We start from the raw sequence: 20,973 nt of genomic DNA on the forward strand, positions 1-20,973 counted from the left end.
TCACTATCTCTGTCTCTCTCTCTCTCAAAGAAATAAATAAAATCTTTACAGAAACAAGAAAAATCTCCAACAATTCAAACTTACTCCTATAAAAACTGGAAAAAAAAAGAAACAAAACCAAAGTTAGAAGACAGTAAACAATAAAAATCAGAGCAGAAAAATGAAATAAAAACTAAAAACATTAGAAAAGATCAACAAAACTAAGAGTTGGTTCCTTGAAAAGATAAACAAAATTCATAAACTTTTAGCAAGGGGTGCCTGGTTGGCTCAGCTTGTGGAGCCCGTAACTCTTGATCTCAGGGTTGTTAAGTTTGAGCCCCATGCTGGGTGTAGAAATTACTTAAAAAATAAAACAAAAAGAAAAACAAAACAAAACAAAAAAATTTTAAGCAGACTAACCAAGAAAAAAAGAGGGGAGTGACGTAAATAAAATCAGAAATAAGAGGTTACAACTTACACCCCAGAAATACAAAAAAATTAGACTACTACAATTACATATAAACAAATTAGACAAACTACAAAAAAATGGATACATTCCTAGAAACATAAAATCTTCCAACATATAATCAAGAAGAAACAGAATATCTGAACAGACCAATTACTAGTAATGAAATTCAATCAGTAATGAAAAAACTCACAACGAACGAAAGTCCAGGGCCAGATGGCTTCACAGATGAGTTTGAAAAAAAATGTAAAGAAGACTGAATACCTAGCCTTCTCAACCTGTTCCAAAAACTGGAAGAGGAAGGAAGGGTTTCCAATTCATTCTATGAAGCTAGCATTACTATGATACCAAAATCAGATAAAGAAAGAAAATTACAGACCAATAACCCTGATGAATGTAAATGCAAAAATCCTCATTAAAATATTACACAACCAAATTCAACAGTACATTACAAGGATCATACACCACAATCAAGTGGGATTTGACAGGGATACAAAGTTGGTTCAATAGCCACAAATCAATCAATATGATACACCACATTAACAAAATGAATAAAAAATCATATCATTTTAATAGATGCAGAAAACATATTTGATAAAATTTAATATCCCTTAATGATAACTCTCAACCAGGTGGGAATAGAGGGAGCATACCTCAACATAATAAAGGTCATATACAACATTCCTACAGATAACATCATACTCAATGGTAAAAAGATGAAGACTGTTCCTTTAAGGTCAGGAACAAATCATGAATGCAGTCTCACCACTTTTATTCAACAAAGTTGCTATAGCAATCAGACAAGAAAAATAAAAGGAATGTTGACTGGTAAGGAAGAAGTCAAAATGTCACTGCTTGCAGATAACATGGTACTATACACAGACAACCCTAAAGACTCCACTGAAAAAACTATTAGAAATACTGAGCGAACTCAGTAAAGTTACAGATACAACATTAATATAAAGAAATCTGTTTCACTTCTATATACTAATACCTGGCTAGCAGAAAGAGAAATTAGGAAAACAATCCCATTTACAATTGCATCCAAAATAATAAAATACCTAGATACAAATTTAACCAAGGAGGTGAAACACCTATACTCTGAAAACTATAAGATACCAATGAAAGAAAGTAAAGATGACATAAATAAATGTAAAGATAACACCATGCTCATGATTGGAAGATTTAATATTGTTTAAATGTCAATACTACCCAAAGCAATCTATAGATTCAATACAATCCCTATCAAAATACCAAAGTATTTTTCATAGAACTAGAACAAAAAATTCTAAAATTTGTATGCAACCACAAAAGACCAAGTCAAAATAACCTTGAGGAAGAACAAAGCTGGAAGTATCATGCTCCTCGATTTCAAACTACACTTTCAAGCTATCATAATCAAAACAGTATAGTACTGGCACAAAAAGAGCCATATATATCAACGGAATAGAGTAGAGAGCCCAGAAATAAACCCATGCTTATATAGTCAATTAACCTACGACAAAGGAGCCAAAAATATACAACGGGGAAAGATAGTCACTTCCATAAATGGTAAGACCTGAAACCACAAAACTTCTAAAAGAAAACACAGGCAATAAACTCTTTGACATGAGTCTTAGCAATATTTTTTTGGCTCTGTCTCCTCAGACAGGGCAACAAAAACAAATATAAAAAATTGAGACTACTGCATGCTAAAAAGCTTTTGCCCAGAGAAGGAAACCATCAACAAAATGAAAAGGCAATCTCCTAAATGGGAGAAGGTACTTGTAAGTGATATATCAGACAAGGGGTTAATATCCAAAATATATAAAGAACTCAGACAACCCAAGACACATAAACACAGAAAGAAAATCTCATTTAAAAAATGGGCATGGGCACAGGACCTGTATAAATATTTTTCCAAAGAAGACATACAGATGGCCATGAGACACATGAAAAAATGTTCAACATTGCTATCACAGGGAAATGCAAATGAAAACCACATTGAGATGTTACTCCCACCTGTCAGAATGGATAGTATCAAAAAGACAAAAATAACAATTGTTGCCAAGGATATAGAGAAAAGGAATCCCTCATGTACTGTTGGTGGGCATGTAAATTGGTGGAAACACTATATAAAATAGTACGGGGATCCCTCAAAAATTTAAAAACAGAAATACCATATGATACAACAACTCCTCATCTGGCTATTTACCCAAATAAAACAAAACACTAATTTAAAGAGATATTGTATGCACCACTATGTTCATTGCAGCATCATTTACAATAAATGTGATAGGGAAGCAACCTAAGTATCCATGACAGATAAATGAATAAAGAAGTTATGGAATATACGTACATGGAATATTACTCAGCCATTAAAAAAGAAAGGAATCTTGTCATTTATTACAACACAGATGGACCTGGAGGGTGTTATGCTAAGTGAAATAAGTCAGACATAGAAAGACAAACACCTTATCGTTTCATTTATATGCAAACTCAAAAAAAACAAACGAACAAACAACAAAACAGAAACAGACTCATAAATACAAAGAAAAAACTGGTGGTTGCCAGAGGAGAGACATATGGGGGATGCATGAAATAAGTGAAGGGGATTAAGAGGTACAAACTTCCAGTTACAAAATAAGTAAGTCACAGGGATGTAAAGTACAACATAAAGAATAGAGTCAACAATATTGTAATAACTATGTATGGTGACAGATGTTAACTATACTTATCATGGTGATCATTTTGTACTGTATGTAAATGTCAAATCACTATGTTAGTACACCTACAACTAAATATAATATTGTATGTCAACTACAGTAAATTAATTAATTACCTAATGGTTACAGAGAGATTATAACAACATGGAGGAATGCTTTATAAATAAAAAATAATGTAAAATTATATATATACCCCTATATTCAATTATAAAACACAACTATGTAAAACAAAGCAGAAATATGCAAAAATGTAAACAGGCAATCTCGGGGTAGTAGTATTATGACAATTTTCTTCTTTTTTCTCCATTTCCCATATTTTCCGAAATTTCTAAAACTGTTTTTATCCTAAAAACTCATAAACCCACACTTTTAATTTTTTTTTTTTTAAGATTTTTTAAATTTATTTATTTGACAGAGATAGAGACAGCCAGCGAGAGAGGGAANTCATAAACCCACACTTTTAATTTTTTTTTTTAAGATTTTTTAAATTTATTTATTTGACAGAGATAGACAGCCAGCGAGAGAGGGAACACAAGCAGGGGGAGTGGGAGAGGAAGAAGCAGGCTCATAGAGGAAGAGCCTGATGTGGGGCTCGATCCCACAACGCCGGGATCACGCCCTGAGCCGAAGGCAGACGCTTAACCGCCGTGCCACCCAGGCGCCCCCACACTTTTAAATCAGAAAAAAAGATACATATGTATGTCTTCAAATATGTACTTACAAATGGTATTTACACTCTCTCCACTTAAGTCACTCAAAGAAACTTGACTGTCACTCTCAGTACATTTCTGTAATTCTTTATTAACATTTAGGATATGCTTGCAGATTTCAGAGTAGCTAATCAACTATAAATCATATTAGAAAATGACAGAAGAATAGGAAAAAAAAACCACTAGACTGACATTCAAATCCTGGTCTTTGTCTTTAATTTTATGACCTTGGGGAAGTTATTAACATTCGCAAGACTTAGATTCATCAGCTGTAAAATGAAAAACAGACTATTTACCCTCACACAGTTGTTGAAAGAATGAAATGTTGTACTGCATGTCACAATATGTGTATACTAGACACATAGATAATCAAAATGCCTACTGAATTTGGATCATTTCAGTATGAAAGACATGGTTTACATTTCTGACTTCAAAACAAGAAACAAAAACTTGAAGGGCAGAGGCAAAAGCACAATTAAAAGTTTCAAAGATAAGACCTAACAGAATCAGTATAACTTAACCTCCAGAAAGGTGAAAAAAAAAAAATCACAGTTGTTTAACTAGCCATTTTCTAAGATTAAAGAACAAGAGATGAGTGGGTTAAATAAAAAGAATTTCAAGTGTACTTTAAAAATGACAAAGCAAAAATACATAATATATGAGAAATACCAGCATGTAATGGTGATCGTATCTTATCTGAAGACTAAGCAATCTCTTAAATCTGTTCTAGATTGTGAATTCCACTGAGATGCAGGAAAAACTGGCAATCAGGGCACTGAAGTCATTAGCAGTTCCTGCTATGATTTCACATAACTTAGGAAGGCCACATCAGTAATTTGGGCCATAATTTCCTCATTGGCAAAATGAGAGGGCTTGATTATGAGTCTATTATATAATATTAGTTATTTAAAAAATATAGGATTCCAATTTAATATGATTTATGGCTGACACATTTGTCAGACTACAGAAAGTAAGCCATGGGAGGGCCTCAATGATCACTTACAGTACTGCAGAGAAGTGCAATGGCATTATTATATTGCAGTAAATTACTACTTTGATGTAATGAATAGTATACTGAGAAGTCTGAAATTTTTTAAGCAGATTGACAAGATACTTACAACCAGGAAATAGCCTAACTAGCTAGGTCACTAATTCATGGAAGCATAATCAAATGACAAATATACTTTCTGACATATGGTTCCAAAATACCAAGCTTACCTTTTGAAGGTCACTTAAAAAATAGCACAAGTGTTTGTAACATTTTGTTTTGCTTACGAGAATAAAACTGTTTGGATTGTCAGATCATATGGAAACTAATGGTGAGAAGGAAAGATGCTAAAAGATGTTAGGTTACAGAGGGATTAATAAATTCATTACTGACATGACAATCATGTACTCTAGATAAAGAAGATATGATTTACATTTATGTATGAGTAATGGTTCACCAAAACACATGAGTTATTTTCACTTAAAAATTAAGTTACAATGCAGTGCCTGGGTGGCTCAGTTGGTGGCTCTGTCGGTTAAGCATCTGCCTTCGGCTCAGGTCATGATCCCAGGGTCCTGGGATCAAGCCCTGCACTGGGCTCCCTGCTCAGTGGGAAGCCTGCTTCTCCCTCTCCCTCTGTCTGCCACTCCCCCTGCTTATGCTCTCTCTCTCCCTGTCAAATAAATAAATAAAATCTTTAAAAAAATTAAGTCACGAAAACGAAGGATTTTATGAAACATAACACGAAACTTAGTGATTCAGAACTGCACACTTCCTCAAAGGACCCAAGATGACACTCAATAAAACATATATTAACAATATGAAACTTTGGCCATCTTATTTATATACAAGCTAAATTCAACTTCCAATCTCATATTCTGACAGCAATAAATAAAAGCACTTAATTCTGAAAGGTTTCCTTTAAAATCACCAACACTAAGAACTTAGGTATTTCCCATATAAGATAAGCATTAGACTTTTCAAGATTATGTAATTTTTAACTTCAGGTACAGGAATAATACTTTTGGGGGGGAAAAACCATAAATGCTCCTATCTTACTCTTTCCCAAGGAAAACTAAAAACTTCGCACAAAAGAAAGTTTTCTCAAAAACAATTACTTTACAATCACTAATTTAAAACTAGACATAAGGCTTAATGAAAGTGAAGTAAGCAAAGAAACTAAACTACTTAGTTGGTGGAGGAAATAATCAATGCTACAAATGACCTACTTCAAATCTCATTAAGAGAAGTCATGGTAAACGTTCTAACACTAAGTGTCAGGAAACAGTCCCCTTCTAAAACATACACACATTCACTACAGTGAAACTTCCTGCGTGGTAGAAAAGTGAGCATCTCAGGCAGAGACAAGTGAAACTTAGTTTGCTCTTTTATTGTAATAGGTGATCAGTAGCTGATTCATTTAAACTTATCATCAACAAAAGATGTATTTCCTTTACTCTTACAAGAAGAGTTTTCATTTAAGCTTGTAAATTAAATATCTGTAGGACTGATTCTATTAATTGTTTCAACTCTGAGCACGTGCAGAATTGCCAGCATGACTAGGAGAAAGAATAAAACGAAACATCTGTGTTACCATAGTCACTGTTATTTGTCCACAAATGTCTAAAGCCTTAAAAACTTTCTAAAAATGCAGACAGAAGATATGCAAGTTACAATACTAAACTGTGCATTCCATGTAATTTTGTATGAACACATTTATTTCTTTTTTAAAGGATACCGTTCATTTTCTTAACAAATGCTCATGCATAGTCCAATTTCATTTCAATATCATACAAGTATCTTTCTGTGAATTCTATCAGATGCCGTAAAAAACGCATCAAAAGGAATCTACGTATCCACAAAATTACCTGACAAGCAATGTGCACGAGGTAGACCAGCTCTTTAGATTCACAGCCATTTTTCGTTACTTCATTCTGTTCTTCTGAAAGTGAAAGCTATGTAAAAAAAAAAAAAGGCGGGGGGGGCAGAAGAGAGGGAAAGTCATGATTAATGAGTAAGAATAAACTAGGCATTCAGTAATACTTAAACCCTCACATCAACTCACTGTAAGATATGACTTTCAATGGAACTCTATAGCTTCTGAAGATAAAACAGAATTCAGGATGTTTTTAAAAATATATTTCTAAGTATTGTCTTCATAGTTTAAAGTAGCACAACTGCATAAGAGCAGTAAATAAAATACGTTCATTCAAGAGAAGGTCTTCACTTAATTTATTTAGCACATATGTGGAAAGAAGGCAGTAAGGTGGGCACTGAGAGACAGCATGAGCAAGTGGTTAAAAGAAAGTTCAGGTTCCATTCCAGAGACTGGAAATTGGCTTCCCAGAGAGCAGGCTGGGCCTGCAGATGTGTGTCACTTCAGACTTATCACGTATATCTGCACACCAGATTTTATTTTATTTTTACCTAAACCAGCAGCAACAATTTAGAAAGAGTCATTTCATATGAAAAATACAGATTTCTGGCTTCTATTGAAAGATCAGAAAATCTAAAATATTGGACCCATATTCTCACATGAGCAACAACTGGCTGGAACTGAAAAGTGACCCAACTCTTTAAATGAGGCATGTATCCTGCAAAAGACTTTGCCACCAGCTTAGATAGCTGAATGGTAACTATCATTCATCATGCTGCTTGCTTTGTTATTTTTTCATGCACTACTCTCTTCTTGCATTTGTATTAGATATCTTCCCCACCCAGTGATATGAATTTGCAAATTATGCTCCAGAGACAGACAGCTCTGAGTTCAAAAGTGTCACTAACTAGCTGTATAATATTGACCTACCTACTTAACCTCTCATCGGGAAAATGAGAATGATTAACAATACCTATTCTCAAGTTTGTGAGTATCAAATGAGATAATGCATTTAAAGTGTTCACCAAGATGCCTACTACTCATAAGTACTTAACGTTACCATCATTAGAGTTAATATTATAAAAAAGAAAAGATAAACACATATTCTCTATTTTTTTTAATAAAGATTTTATTTATTTATTTGACAGAGAGAGAGACAGCCAGCGAGAGAGGGAACACAAGCAGGGGAGTGGGGGAGGAAGAAGCAGGCTCCCAGCAGAGGAGCCCGATGTGGGGCTCGATCCCAGAACGCCGGGATCACGCCCTGAGCCGAAGGCAGACGCTTAACGACTGAGCCACCCAGGCGCCCCACATATTCTCTATTTTTGAGAGCAATATCACTGAAGTATTTTTAAAAACACTCTAGTATTAAGCAGAAGTTCACAAGATAATGATCATTCTCATACCAGCCAAAATAAGACAGATTAACTACAAAATCATACTTTTAAAAAAAGAATTAGGGGTAAGAAAAACTCTAAGTGAACTAAAAAGCTAAAGTGCCGAGACATTCATGAGATAGAAGAGACTTAGACATGCTCAGAAGCCTGGTAAAGCAGCAGAAGGATAAAGAACTGGCACTAGGCAGGTTAAGAAGAAATCAGCCAAACCCTGAAGACTGCATGTGGACTGGAGTAATGAATGAAAATTCCAAGGGAAACCTGTAGCAAAAAGTCAACGCCCACCGGACCCCAGGTTATAGGGTCAGTGCACCAGAGGCTGGGGGAAGAAGAGGAGCACAGAGAGAGATGAGAAGTGTGCGGCGTCTCCCCGAGCATGCTGTAGCTAACCACTGTAGATGGGGAGCAGGGAGGGAAAGCTCAGAGAGCACCTTCTGAGGCATTCAAGATACTCAACAACTGAAGGCTGGAGGTGGCACAGAAAAGCCAGGAGAAACCCTTGGAGGAAACCCAGGGCTTCAGAGAGTGAGAAGCAGCTCTACACCAAAGTTCATGGTAGAGTAGACAGAAGAGGGCTCTCTGCTGGCACAGGAGACTGGGGAAAGGACTGGAGAACAAAGAGAACTAGCAACCAGGCAGCAAAGAAGAGACAGAGAAAGAGCACATGCTCTCCTTCAGTTCAGAAAACTGGTGGCTCACAAGTAAAGCACAAAGAGATCTTGTAGTCTCACCAATTTTCAATTCCTCTCAATGGAGGGGGAAAAAAACAACTCTTAAACATCCAAACCACAAGGAAGAGTATAAAATTTTAAAATGGCCATAACTACAAAAGAAATAAAGACTAGGAATAAAATCAACCTCTCTAAAAAGAACAAGGGCAGAGAGGAGAGTGAAGAAGAGGAGAAGAAACTTCCCCAAAAAGGCAAAAAGATGGGTGGGGAGGACTTAACAGAAAAGAAGCATGGTCAAATGGTGTCAATAAAATGGCAGGGTAGGCAACTCCAAACTCCATTCCCTTCATAGAAACAAGAAAAAACAAGCAAAAACTCTCGCAACCAACTTTCTCAGTAATCTAGAAGAGAGTAGATGGTTTACAATCATCATGAGAACAACAAATCAAGAAAAAAGCCCACTTGTAACTTGCAGGAAAGCTTTGTGGTGTTTTTACCCACCCTTGCTCTTCCCCTCCCCATCTCAGCAGCACTCCTGTAGACAGTAGCCCTAGCTCCCCAGGGTGGGACCCTCCTCCTTGCATCTGGAAGGAGCAGAGACATCATTAACAAACTATTGTATCTGTCTGTTCTGATCAGTCTGTCTGGCAGTTACATGAAGGGTTGACACAAGGAACCCATATCTCTTTTTCACCTAAATTGGAATTCGCCTGGGGATTTTAAAAAAGCAGCATTGCTAAAATATTGTAAAGTGAACTAAAAGTCTCAGTCACCTGAAGCAAAAGATTATAGCTACGACATAAAAGAAACAGCTTAACGCCCAGGAGAAAGACCTGGGGAGAGAGGTTCCTCAGGAAATGCAAGCATTCAGAAGTGTCTGTGTATGCTGGGACATAGAGAAAGCCACGAATATGTTCAGGGTAGGACACATGCACAAAAGACATAAAGATTTCCTAAGCTTTCACCTCTACTGTCCAGGCTAAGACAGAGCTGTAAAGAGCCTGATTAATTGCTGAATGAGTCTCTCAACACAAAGGAAATGTGTAAAGACTGGCTTACTATTTATTTTTTTATTTTTTATTTTTAGTTCATGGCATTCAAGGAATTCCCTAATAAAACACTATCTGAACACAAGTAAAAGAAAAGACATCAGTGAGCACATAGGATATGGAACACAATCTTCAAAAACAGCCTGGAAAAGTCACTAAAAACACAGACTGCAGCCCTCGGGATCAAAAACAGCAAACTCGTGGTAAGGGATAGAATCTGAGTTCTACGGTTACTACATTATAGTATCCAAATGTCTACTATGCAACAACAACAACAAAACTCACAAAATATACAAAGAAACAGGAACACATGGGTCATTCACTAGAAAAAATAGTAATAAACCAACAGAAGCAATCCCTGAGAAATTCAGATATAGGACATAACAGATCTTAAACGTACTATATAAAACACATTCGAAGAGTTAAAACAACTAAAGGAAACCTGAAAAACAATGTATATATAAATGAAAATATCAGTGAAGAGAAAGAAAGTAAAAAAGGGAAGAAAAAACAAATTTGGGGAATGACTAAAAATTCTAACTAAAATTATCCAGTCAGAAAAGCAAAAAGAAAAAGAAATGAAAAACAATGAAGAAACACTACAGAACTTACAGGATACATTAAGTGTAACAATACATGCATTATTGGAGCCCCAAAAGAAGAGGAGAAAAAGGGGCAGAAAGTGTATCTAAAGAAATAAAGGCTGAACATTTCCCCAATTTGAGAAGAGATATGGATATCCAGGTATGTGAAGCTCAAACATACTGAACTGAAAGAGGATTTTACCGTGACACATTATAATCAGTCAAAAATCAAACAGAAAGAATTTCAAAAGCAGCAAGAGAAAAGAGACTTTTACATACAAAGGAATCCCTATAATAGTGTTATCAGCAGATTTTTCAGCAGAAATTTTGCAGACTGCGAGAGTGGGAAGTATGTTCAAAGTACTGAAAGAAGAAAACTGACGAACAAGAATACTATACTTGACAAGCTGCCCATCAGAAATGAAGGCGAGATACTTTCCCAAACAAGTAACAGCAGAGAGTGTTCACTGCTATACCTGCATTATAAGAAATTCTAAAGAGCTCTTCAAGCTGAAATGAAAAGGTACTAATTAACAAGGTAAAAACATAAACATATAAAATTCAAGAATGAAGGTAAATGCATAGTCAAATTCAAAATTCTCTTTTATTGAAAGAGTAATATATAAATCACTTTTACCTCTAAAATAGAAGTTGAGAGGCAAATTAAAAATAATTATAGCTACAATAGTTTTTAAATAAATACCAAATAGAAAAGGATATAAGTTGTAATAACAATAATATAAAATGTGAGCCAAAGAAAAGAACAGTTTTTCTATGCAATACAACTTAGGTTCTTATCAGCTTAAAACAGGATATCATATGATATTTTATGTAAGCTCCATAGTAATCACAAAGAAAAAGCCTAGAGTAGATACAGGGAAGGAAGAAGAAAGGAAGCAAAGTATAATGCCATAACTACTCATCAGATCACCAGGGAAGACAACAAGAGTAAGAAGATAACAAAGGAAATACAGATAAACAATTAACAAAATGTCCTGAACTATCAATAACTATTTTTTTTTGTATTAGCTGATTTATTTAGAACAAAATCTGTGAGGTCAAAGTCAATAAGATCAAGGTTATAAGCTTGATGAGCAAATTCTATACCCATGAGAAACCACTCATAACTTTAAATGAGCAGTTATCTGTATGAAACGCTCTAAACAAACGCAGTCTCCTAAAACAAGCTTAACAGAAATTGCAGTCATTTCAGAGGATGTCAGTGTAAACTTTGTTACAGCAGAATATCACAGCAGAACTTCTTACAATCTAGTCAGAAATCAATTTCATGATAAAATAATTAGTAGAGATTTAAATTTAAGGCAAGTCTTTATCCTTCCTAACTACTGTTCTCTGTATGTTGTGGCTTGACAGTTAAATACACTTTGCTATTCTTCACTACAATAACAAAGTAAAAGCACCCTTGATGCTTTATATTAGCAAAACTCTTTGTGTCATTAACCTTTTCCCCTAGAGGTTTCTCATTTAGTACTACTATGATTTGTGAAATTAAGGCTGAATGAAAGTAGTTAGGGCTTCTACTCTTCTATTTCTGGACCAATGTCCAGTTAAAGCCAGCCAGGGAAAATGATTCTTTCTCTTAGAGATATGCAAGACAGTCTCATCCCTCGTCCATTCCAACTACTTCATTCCTCATCTCTACGTCCTATTCCTAGTTCACTAACCAAAGGACCGAATTCCCAAGTCTAACTGTTGATTTATTTCACCCACATAATATTTTTAATTTCAGTATAGTTAACATAGTGTTATATTAATTTCAGGTGTACAATACAGTGATTCAACAATTCCATATATTACTCAGTGCTCATCAGGACAAGTATACTCTTAATTCCCTTCACCTACCTCACCCACCCACCCCCACCTCACCTCTGGTGACCACTGCTTTGTTCTCTTAGTTAAGAATTTGTTTTTTGCTTTGTCTTTTTTTCTTCCTTGTTCTTTTGTCTGTTTAAGTTCCAGGTATGAGTGAAATCATGTCATAGAATTAGAATTGTTTGCATTTCTGTAGTGTCAGTTGTTATTTCTCCTTTTTCATTTCTGATTTTATTTGAAGTCCTCTTTTTTTTCTCCTGAATGACAGCCTTGCTGGATAGCATATTCTTGGCTGCAGTTTTCTCCTTTCATCATTTTGATTATATCATACCACTCCCTTCTGGCCTGCAAAGTTCCTGCTGAAAAATCCGCTAATAGCCTTATAGGTTTCCCCTTGTATTTATCAGTCTTCTTTTCTTTTTTCTGCTTCTAAAATTCTCTCTTTATCACCACTTTTTGCCATTTTAATTACTATGTGTCCTGGTGTGGACCTCCTTGAGGTGATTTTGTTGAGGGATCTCTGTACCTCCTAAATCTGGATTTCTGTTTCCTTCCCCAGATTTAAGAAGTTTTCAACTATTATGTCTTCAAATAAATTTTCTGCTCACTCTTCTCTCTCTTCTTCCTCTGGGATCCCTTTAATACAGATGTTATTCTGCTTGATAGAATCACTGAGTTCCCTAAGTCCATTCTCTTTGTATAATTTTTTTTTCCCTTTCACCTGTTCAGCTTTACTAGTTTCCATTACTCTGTTCTCCAGGTTGCAGATTCATTTTCTGCTTCCCTTAGTCTGGTATGTATTCCATCTAGTGTATTTTTAAATTCATTTATTGTGTTCATCTCTGATTGGTTCTTCTGTCCTTGTTAATGGCTCACTGATATCTTCCACTCTTTTCTCAAGTCCAATGAGTATCATTATGACTTTTATTTTAAATTCTCTATCAGGCACATTACTTATCTCCATTTCACTTAGGTCTCTTGCTGTAGTTTTGACCTATTGTTTCATTTGGGACATATTCCTTTGTCTCTTTTGTCTTACTCTGTGTGTCTATTTCTTTGTGTTAGAAAAGTCAGCTACATCCCCTGCTCCTGAAAGTAATGGCCTCATGAAGAAGAGATCCTGTCGTGCCCTGCAGTGCAGCGTTCCATGCTTACTGGAACCTGGTGCCTCAAGGGTGTCTTCTACGTGTGTTGTGTGCACCCCACTGTTATGTCTGGGCTGCTTTTTCCTGTCCAGTCAACTGCTCTGGCTCTCTTCGCCTGTTGTGGGAAGTGTTTGCTCTCTGTGGTGTTAGTGGACCAGTCTGGGGCCACCCTGGGCATGAATTTAGTCAGACCAAGCATTTGCCAGACATACAGCAGCACCAAACTGCAGGCCATCCCTGTGTGTTATCCCCTGCCATGTTTTTGTTGGTGGGTGGGCCCTGCAATCGGAGCAACTCTTTGCTCCCAGACGACTGCTGGGACAGCAATCTGACTGGTGTATGTGGTTATATTCCAAGGAAGGAGTCACTTTGGTGTGATGCTGGCCCTTTTGGGGGCTGTTTGCACACAACCAGGTTTGTGGCGCTGGTTTGAATGGGTTCCAGCCAACAGCATATTGGAGGGGACTAATCACACAGTGCCTACAAGGTTTGTGCATCAGCAAGAGGGGATGTGCCTCCCATCCCCAGGCCTGGACCTGGTGGCCAGGCAAGGTGTGCAGTTTTAACAAGATTCCTGCCAATCTGTTTGTAAAATGAGACCTGCTGCCGGCGCTGGACCAAGGCCACCGGTGGGGGGGGGGGGGGGGTCAAAGTTTGTGTGGGGCTCACAATTTTAACAACATGCACCCATTCTTCTGCAGAAGGGGGCCCACCACCACTTCTGCCACCACCTAAACCAAGGCCCTGCAAAGTGTATAGGTCGAAGACACACTACTGGCGAGGTATGTGCTGTTCCTCTAGGGGAGAGAACCCACAGAGGTGAGACTGAGGCAAGAATGACAGGAAAGGGCTGATTCCCTAAAGATCCAAGGGCTAGGTAGCACGTGTTTGCTGGTTCCCGCAGGTGCCCAGTGTGTTTATGTGGGGGGTGGGGGAATGAAGTGGCACCTGCCAGCTGCTTTGTTCCTGGAGGAATCTCCCAGCAATCTCTGTCCCTCTCTGACACACTCTGAGATTAGTCAATAACTCTCCCTCCCCTATGACCCAGGTGTTTTTCAAACTGCTGCTTCCATGCTATATCTCTGCGGCTTTTTGTTGTGCTATCTCTTCCAGGGCAGGGACTCAGGTCCTATTGCCTTCCAACCATCCCAGAGCTGAACCCACTAATTTTTTAAATTCCAGGCTTTAAGTCCCGCTAGTTGTAAGAACTCACAAAATTTAGCCCCTCTAGTTTTCAAAGCCAAATGTAAAGGGGATTTGGCTTCCTTAGGTGAGCTCCCTGGTGTGAGAGTCTGTTTCTCTTCCTTCTCTGCACCCACAGATCCCTTTCTCCCACAGACGGGCCACATTATCTATTTAGCTCCTCACTGCATCTCTGTCCTTCCTAACTTCTTTGATATAGCCTCTTCTCTACTTTTAATCGTGGCATTTGTTCTGCCAATCTTCAGGTTGTTATCTAGGTTTTTGACACTGATGTGTTATCTAGTTGTTTCTGGGGGACTAGGTAAGCTTAGAGTCCTCCTACTCCACTATCTTCCCAGCCTCCACCTGTAATTATTTTAAATGTAAACTGATTAAATTTTTGTTACTGATTACTGTTACTGTTACTGATAAAGTAACAGAGAGTGGCTAAATGGATAAAAAGCTAGATTTATCTACTAGGTGCCTAAAAGACATTCATTTTAGCTTTAAGGACTAAAAGTGAAGAGATATATACACTAAAACTGAAGGAATAGGGAAAAAATATTCCTTGCAAATGGAAACCAAAAGAGAAGAGAGATGACTATACTTATGTTAGACAAAAATAAACCTAAGTCAAAAAGTGCTACAACAGACAAAGGTAATCATTACATAAAGACAAAGGGGTCAATTCATAAAGAATATATAACAACTGTAAATATTTATGCACTCAACATTGGAGCACCAAAATATATTAAGTAAATATCGACAGAAACAAAAAGAAAAATACAGAGCAACACAACAGTAATGAGGATGTTAATACCCCACTCTCGGGGCGCCTTGGTGGCTCAGTCGTTAAGCGTCTGCCTTCGGCTCAGGGCATGATCCTGGCGTTCTGGGATCAAGCCCCACATTGGGCTCCTCCACTGGGAGCCTGCTTCTTCCTCTCCCACTCCCCCTGCTTGTGTTCCCTCTCTCGCTGGCTGTCTCTCTCTCTCTGTCAAATAAATAAATAAAATCTTTAAAAAAAAATACCCCACTTTTAACATGGAAAGATTATCAATAAGGCAGAAAATCAATAAGGAAACATTAGATTTAAACTATATTTTAAAAGAAAAGGATCTAACAGACATATACAAAACACTCCATCCAACAGCAGCAGATTACATGTTCTTCCTAAATGTATATGAAATGTTCTCCAGGACAGCACACATGTTATGTCACAAAATATGACTCAGGAAATTTAAGGAGACTGAAATCATGCCAAGTATCTTTTCCAACTGGTATGAAACTAAAAATCAGTAAGAGCAAGTAAGCTGGAAAATTCACAAATATGTGCAAATTAAATAATACACCCCTGAACAACCACTGGGTCCAAAAAGAAATCAAAAGCAAAATAAAAAATATCTTGAAAAAAACAAAATGGAAGTAAAATGTAACAAAACTTCTGAGATGCAACAAAAATAGCTCTGAGAGGGATGCCTGGGTGGCTCAGTCGGTTAAGTGTCTGCCTTCAGCTCAGGTCATGATCCCAGAGTCCTGGGATCAAGTCCCATATCAGGCTCCCTGCTGGGAAGGAAGTCTACTTCTCTCTCTCCCTCTGTCTGCTGCTCCCCCTGTTTGTGCACTCCCTCCCTACCTCTGACTAACGAATAAATTAATTTTAAAAAAGGAAAAAAAATTAGTTCTGAGAGAAGTTTATTGTGACAAATGCCTATACTAAGAGAAAAAAGATCTCCAATAAACCACCTATCTTTATACTTCAAGGAACTAGAAAAAGAAAAAACTAAGCCCAAAGGTAGCAGAAAGAAAGAACTATCTAAAATCAAAAAATAAATGAAATAGAAATAAATGGAATAGATCAGAAATAAACGAAATAAAGAAAACAACCGCTAAGAGGTGGTTTTTTGAAAAGATAAACAAAATTGAAAAACCATTAGCCAGACAATGAAAAAAAAGAGAAGACTCAAATAAAATTATAAATGAAAGAAACATTATAACTAACAGCACAGAAATACAAAGGATCACAAGAGACTATACTACCAACAATAATATGTCAACAGACTGGATACCCTAGAAAGTATAAATAAGTTCTTAGAAACATATGCCTACCAAGACTGAACTCTGAGGAAATGGAAAATTTGAATAGACCAATAACAACAGACCAATAACCAAGGAGACTGAATCCATAATCAAATCTCTTCTAACAAAGAAAAGGTCTGTGCCTAATGACTTGGGAGGTGAATTTTGTCAAACATTTAAGGAAGAATTAACACCAACCCTACTAAAACTCTTCAATAAAAATGAAGACTAGGGAATACTCCCAAATTTATTTTATGAAGGTACCATTACCCTGATACCAAAGCCAGATAAGGACATTACAAGAAAAGAAAGTTGCAGGCCAATACCCCTGATGAACATACATGTAAAATTTCTTAACAAAACATCAGCAAACCAAATTCCACAGCATATTAAAAGGCCATGATCAAGAGGAATTTATCTCGGGGCGCCTGGGTGGCTCAGTCGTTAAGCATCTGCCTTCGGCCCAGGGCGTGATCCCACCGTTCTGGGATCGAGCCCCACATCAGGCTCCTCCGCTGGGAGCCTGCTTCTTCCTCTCCCACTCTCCCTGCTTGTGTTCCCTCTCTCGCTGGCTGTCTCTCTCTCTCTGTCAAATAAATAAATAATCTTAAAAAAAAAAAAAAGAGGGATTTATCTCTAGGATGCAAGGATGGTTCAACACATACAATAAGTAAATGTGATATACTACATTAATGGGATGAAAGAAAAAACCATATGATTACCTCAACAGAGGCATAAAAATATCTGAAAAAATTCAAGATTCTTTCATTACAAAGATGCTCAACAAATTAAGCATAGAAGGAATGTACCACCAGTGACGGGTATTAAGGAGGGCACGTATTGCATGGAGCACTGGGTGTTATACACAAACAATGAATCATGGGACACTACATCACAAACTAATGATGTACTGTATGGTGACTAACATATCATAATAAAAAAAAAAAAGAAGGAATGTACCTTAACATAATGAAAGACATATGTGAAAAACCCACAGCTAACATCATACTCAACAATGAAAAGCTGAAAGCCTTTTTCTAAGATCAGAAACTAGTCAAAAGCACCCCTCTTGCCACTTCTATTCATCACAGTAGTGGAAGTCCTAGCCAGAGCAATTAGGCCAGAAAAAGAAATAAAAGGCACTGAAATCAGAAAGGAAAAAATAAAACTGTATCTCTTTGTACATGACATGACCTTAAAGTAAAAACAAAACAACAACAAAAAAAGTCAAAAGGTAAGAATTGGTAAGAATGTAGAGAAAAGGGAACCCTTGTGAGGTAGTTGTGGGAATGTAAACTGACAGAGCCATTAGGGCAAAAAGTATGAACTTTCCTCAAAAAATTAAAAACATAACTACCATATGACTTAACAAGCCCATTGGTGTATACATCCAAAGGAAATAAAATCATTATGTCAAAGAGATACCTGCATTCCCATGTTCAACATGTACACTACACAAACACAATGAAATATTATGCAGCCACAAAAAGAAAGAAATTCTACAATTTGTGGTAACACGGGTGAAACTGGCAAAACTTATGCTACATGTAAAGTAAGCCTGACACAGAAAGACAAATATCACGATGTCACTTATATGCAGAATCTTTTTTAAAAAATAAAAGCTGAATTCAGAGAAACAAAGAGTCATGCCATGGTTACAAGAGGCTGAAGGGCAGGGGAATGGGGAAGATACAGATGAAAAGGTACAAATTTTCAGCTGTAAAGTAAGTTCTAAAGAACAAATTCACAGCATGGTGACTACAGTTAATAATAACGTATTGTACCCTTGAAATCTGCTGGCAATAGATTTAAGGGCTCTCAATGCCAAAAAAATAGTAATTACGTGAAGTGGTGGCTATGTTAATTAACAGCTTGATTGTGGTAAACATTTCACAATGTATACATATATCAAAACACCACATTATATACCTTAAATGTATACAAATTATATTTGTCAATCATACCTCAAAAAAGCTGGAAAAAATACAGATGCACCAAGCAAAGTAGCCCCAAATTATATAAACACTGACAGAATCAAAGGGAGAAACAGACAGCTCTATAATAATAATTAGATTTTAATACATGACTTTCAATAACGGATAAATTAGCTTCTCTTCATATGCTTATTGGCCATCTGTATAACTTCTTTGGGGAAATGTCCGTTCAAGTTCTTTGCCCATTTGTGAATTAGTTCATTTTATTGTTTTGAGGTGTAGGAGTTCTTTACCTCGGAAATTAATCCCATATCAGACACATGATTTGCAAGTACTTTCTTCCATTCTGCGGATTACCTTTTCACTCTCTTAATATCCTTTAATGCACAAAAGTTTCTACTTTCAATGAAATCCAACTTATCTACTGTTTTTTGCCTTTAACTTTTGGTGTCATATCCAAAAAATCATTGCCAAATCCAATGTTATTAAGATGTTCCTCTTCTAAGTTTTAAAGTTTTTGTTCTCACATTTAGGTCTTAGTTCCATTTTGACGTTAAGATCCAACTTCTTTTGCATGTGGATATCCAGTTTTCCCAGCACTGTTTACTGAAAACACTTGTCCTTTCCTCCTGAATGGACTTGGCCATCTTGTTGAAAATCAACAGACCACAAATGTGAGGGTTTATTTAGGGGCTCTCTTCTATTTCATTGGTCTATATGTCTATCTTTATGCCAGTACCACACTCTTTTGATTCCTTTAGATTTGTAGTAAGCTTTAAAATTAGGAAGTGTGAGTTCTTCGACTCCATTCTTCTTCAAGATTGTTCTATGTATACAGAGTCCTTTTGAGAATTCACATGAATTTTAAGATGGGTTTTTCTGTTTCTACCAAAAAATGCCACTGGGATTTTGATAGGATTACAATGAAGATGCAGATCACTTTGGATATGACCATCATCTTAAAAATATTAAGTATTCCAATCCATGAACTCAGGATATCTTTACATTTTAGGTTTTCTTTATATTCTTTCAGCAACATTTTGTAGCTCTCTGTGCACAAGTGTTTTACCTTTTTTGTTAAGTGTATTCTTAAGTGATTTAGTGATTTTGGTGCTATTGTAAATGGAATTATTTTAATTTCCTTTTTCAGATTATTCACTTTTAGTGTATAGAAATGCTAGTGATACAAGAATGATGATTTTAAATTTGGAAACTGTTGAATTATTTCTAGGAGTTTTCTTGTGGAAACTTTATGATTTTCTACATATAAGATCATGTCATTCGTGAACAGAGATAATTTTACTTCTTTCTTTCCAACTTGTATGTCTTTTATTTTTCTTGCCTAATTGCTCTGAATCACACTGAACAGAAGTGTTGAAAGCAGGCATGCTTATCTTGTTGCTGATGTTAGGAGAAATGCTTTCAGTTTTCACCATGGATATGATGTTAGTTAGTGGGTTTTTCATATTTGGTCTTTATTCTGTCAGAGAGTTTCCTTCTGTTCCTAGTTTGTTGAGTGTTTTTATCATGAAAGGATGCTAAATTTATCAAATGCTTTTTATACATCAGCTGAGATGATCACATGGGTGTTTTTTTCATTCATTCAGTTAATGTGCTATATTACATTGACTGATTTTCATATGCTGTATTTCTGTGTTGATGAAAACTTCCGGAGATGGGTAGTGGTGATTTTACGTAACAATGTAAATGCACTTAATGCCAATGAATTGTATAAAATGGTTGAAATGGCTAAAAAACAAAAACAAAAGCATAGGAAACTCAACACTGTCTGTTCCATCGTCCCAAAGGCAGAAGTCTCCCAGAAGTATTAAATTTAAAATGCACAATTTAAAATGTATAAAATGTGGTATGCAGCCATATGATGCAATATTATTTAATGATAAAAACAATGAAGTACTGATACATGCTATGTCTTAGATGAACTCTGAAACCATGCTAAGTGAAAAAAGCCAGTTACCGAAAGATCACATATTGTATGATTCCACGTATACAAAATTTCTGGAAAAGGCAAATCCACGGAGACAGAAAGCAGATTAGTGGTTACCAGGACTGGGTAGGCAGAAAAGTCAGGGGCTGGTGTACAGGTTTAGAAGGGAATGAGAATGACTGATGGTGAGTACAGGATTTCTTCTGGAACTGATAAAAATGTTCTAAAATTAAACTTTGGCAATAGTTGCACACATTGTGAATGTACTAAACAACAGTGAACTGTACTTTAAGTAGATGAATTATATGGGTATGAATTCTCTCCCAATAAATGTGTTTTGAAAGTGGATTTTTTTAAAGCGAAAAAAATCAATAGAATTTCAGTAATCAATAGTATCTAATGTTAAAATGTAACTGAAAAAATGTTC

General features: G+C 36.3%; 1 protein-coding gene across 7 annotated transcripts in view; it reads right to left on the reverse strand.

Moving 5' to 3' along the window:
* The window catches only part of ARHGAP32 (Rho GTPase activating protein 32), a 201,124-nt gene that overhangs the window by 109,591 nt on the left and 70,560 nt on the right, over positions 1-20,973 (reverse strand). For all 7 annotated transcript variants that reach the window (XM_034666075.1, XM_019796882.2, XM_019796864.2 and 4 more), the window contains one exon: positions 6,717-6,803. In XM_034666075.1, the coding sequence (XP_034521966.1) occupies positions 6,717-6,803 (87 nt within the window). The remainder of the gene's footprint in view (positions 1-6,716; positions 6,804-20,973) is intronic.

Source organism: Ailuropoda melanoleuca, chromosome 8, assembly GCF_002007445.2.
Source record: "Ailuropoda melanoleuca isolate Jingjing chromosome 8, ASM200744v2, whole genome shotgun sequence".
Lineage (NCBI taxonomy): Eukaryota > Metazoa > Chordata > Mammalia > Carnivora > Ursidae > Ailuropoda > Ailuropoda melanoleuca.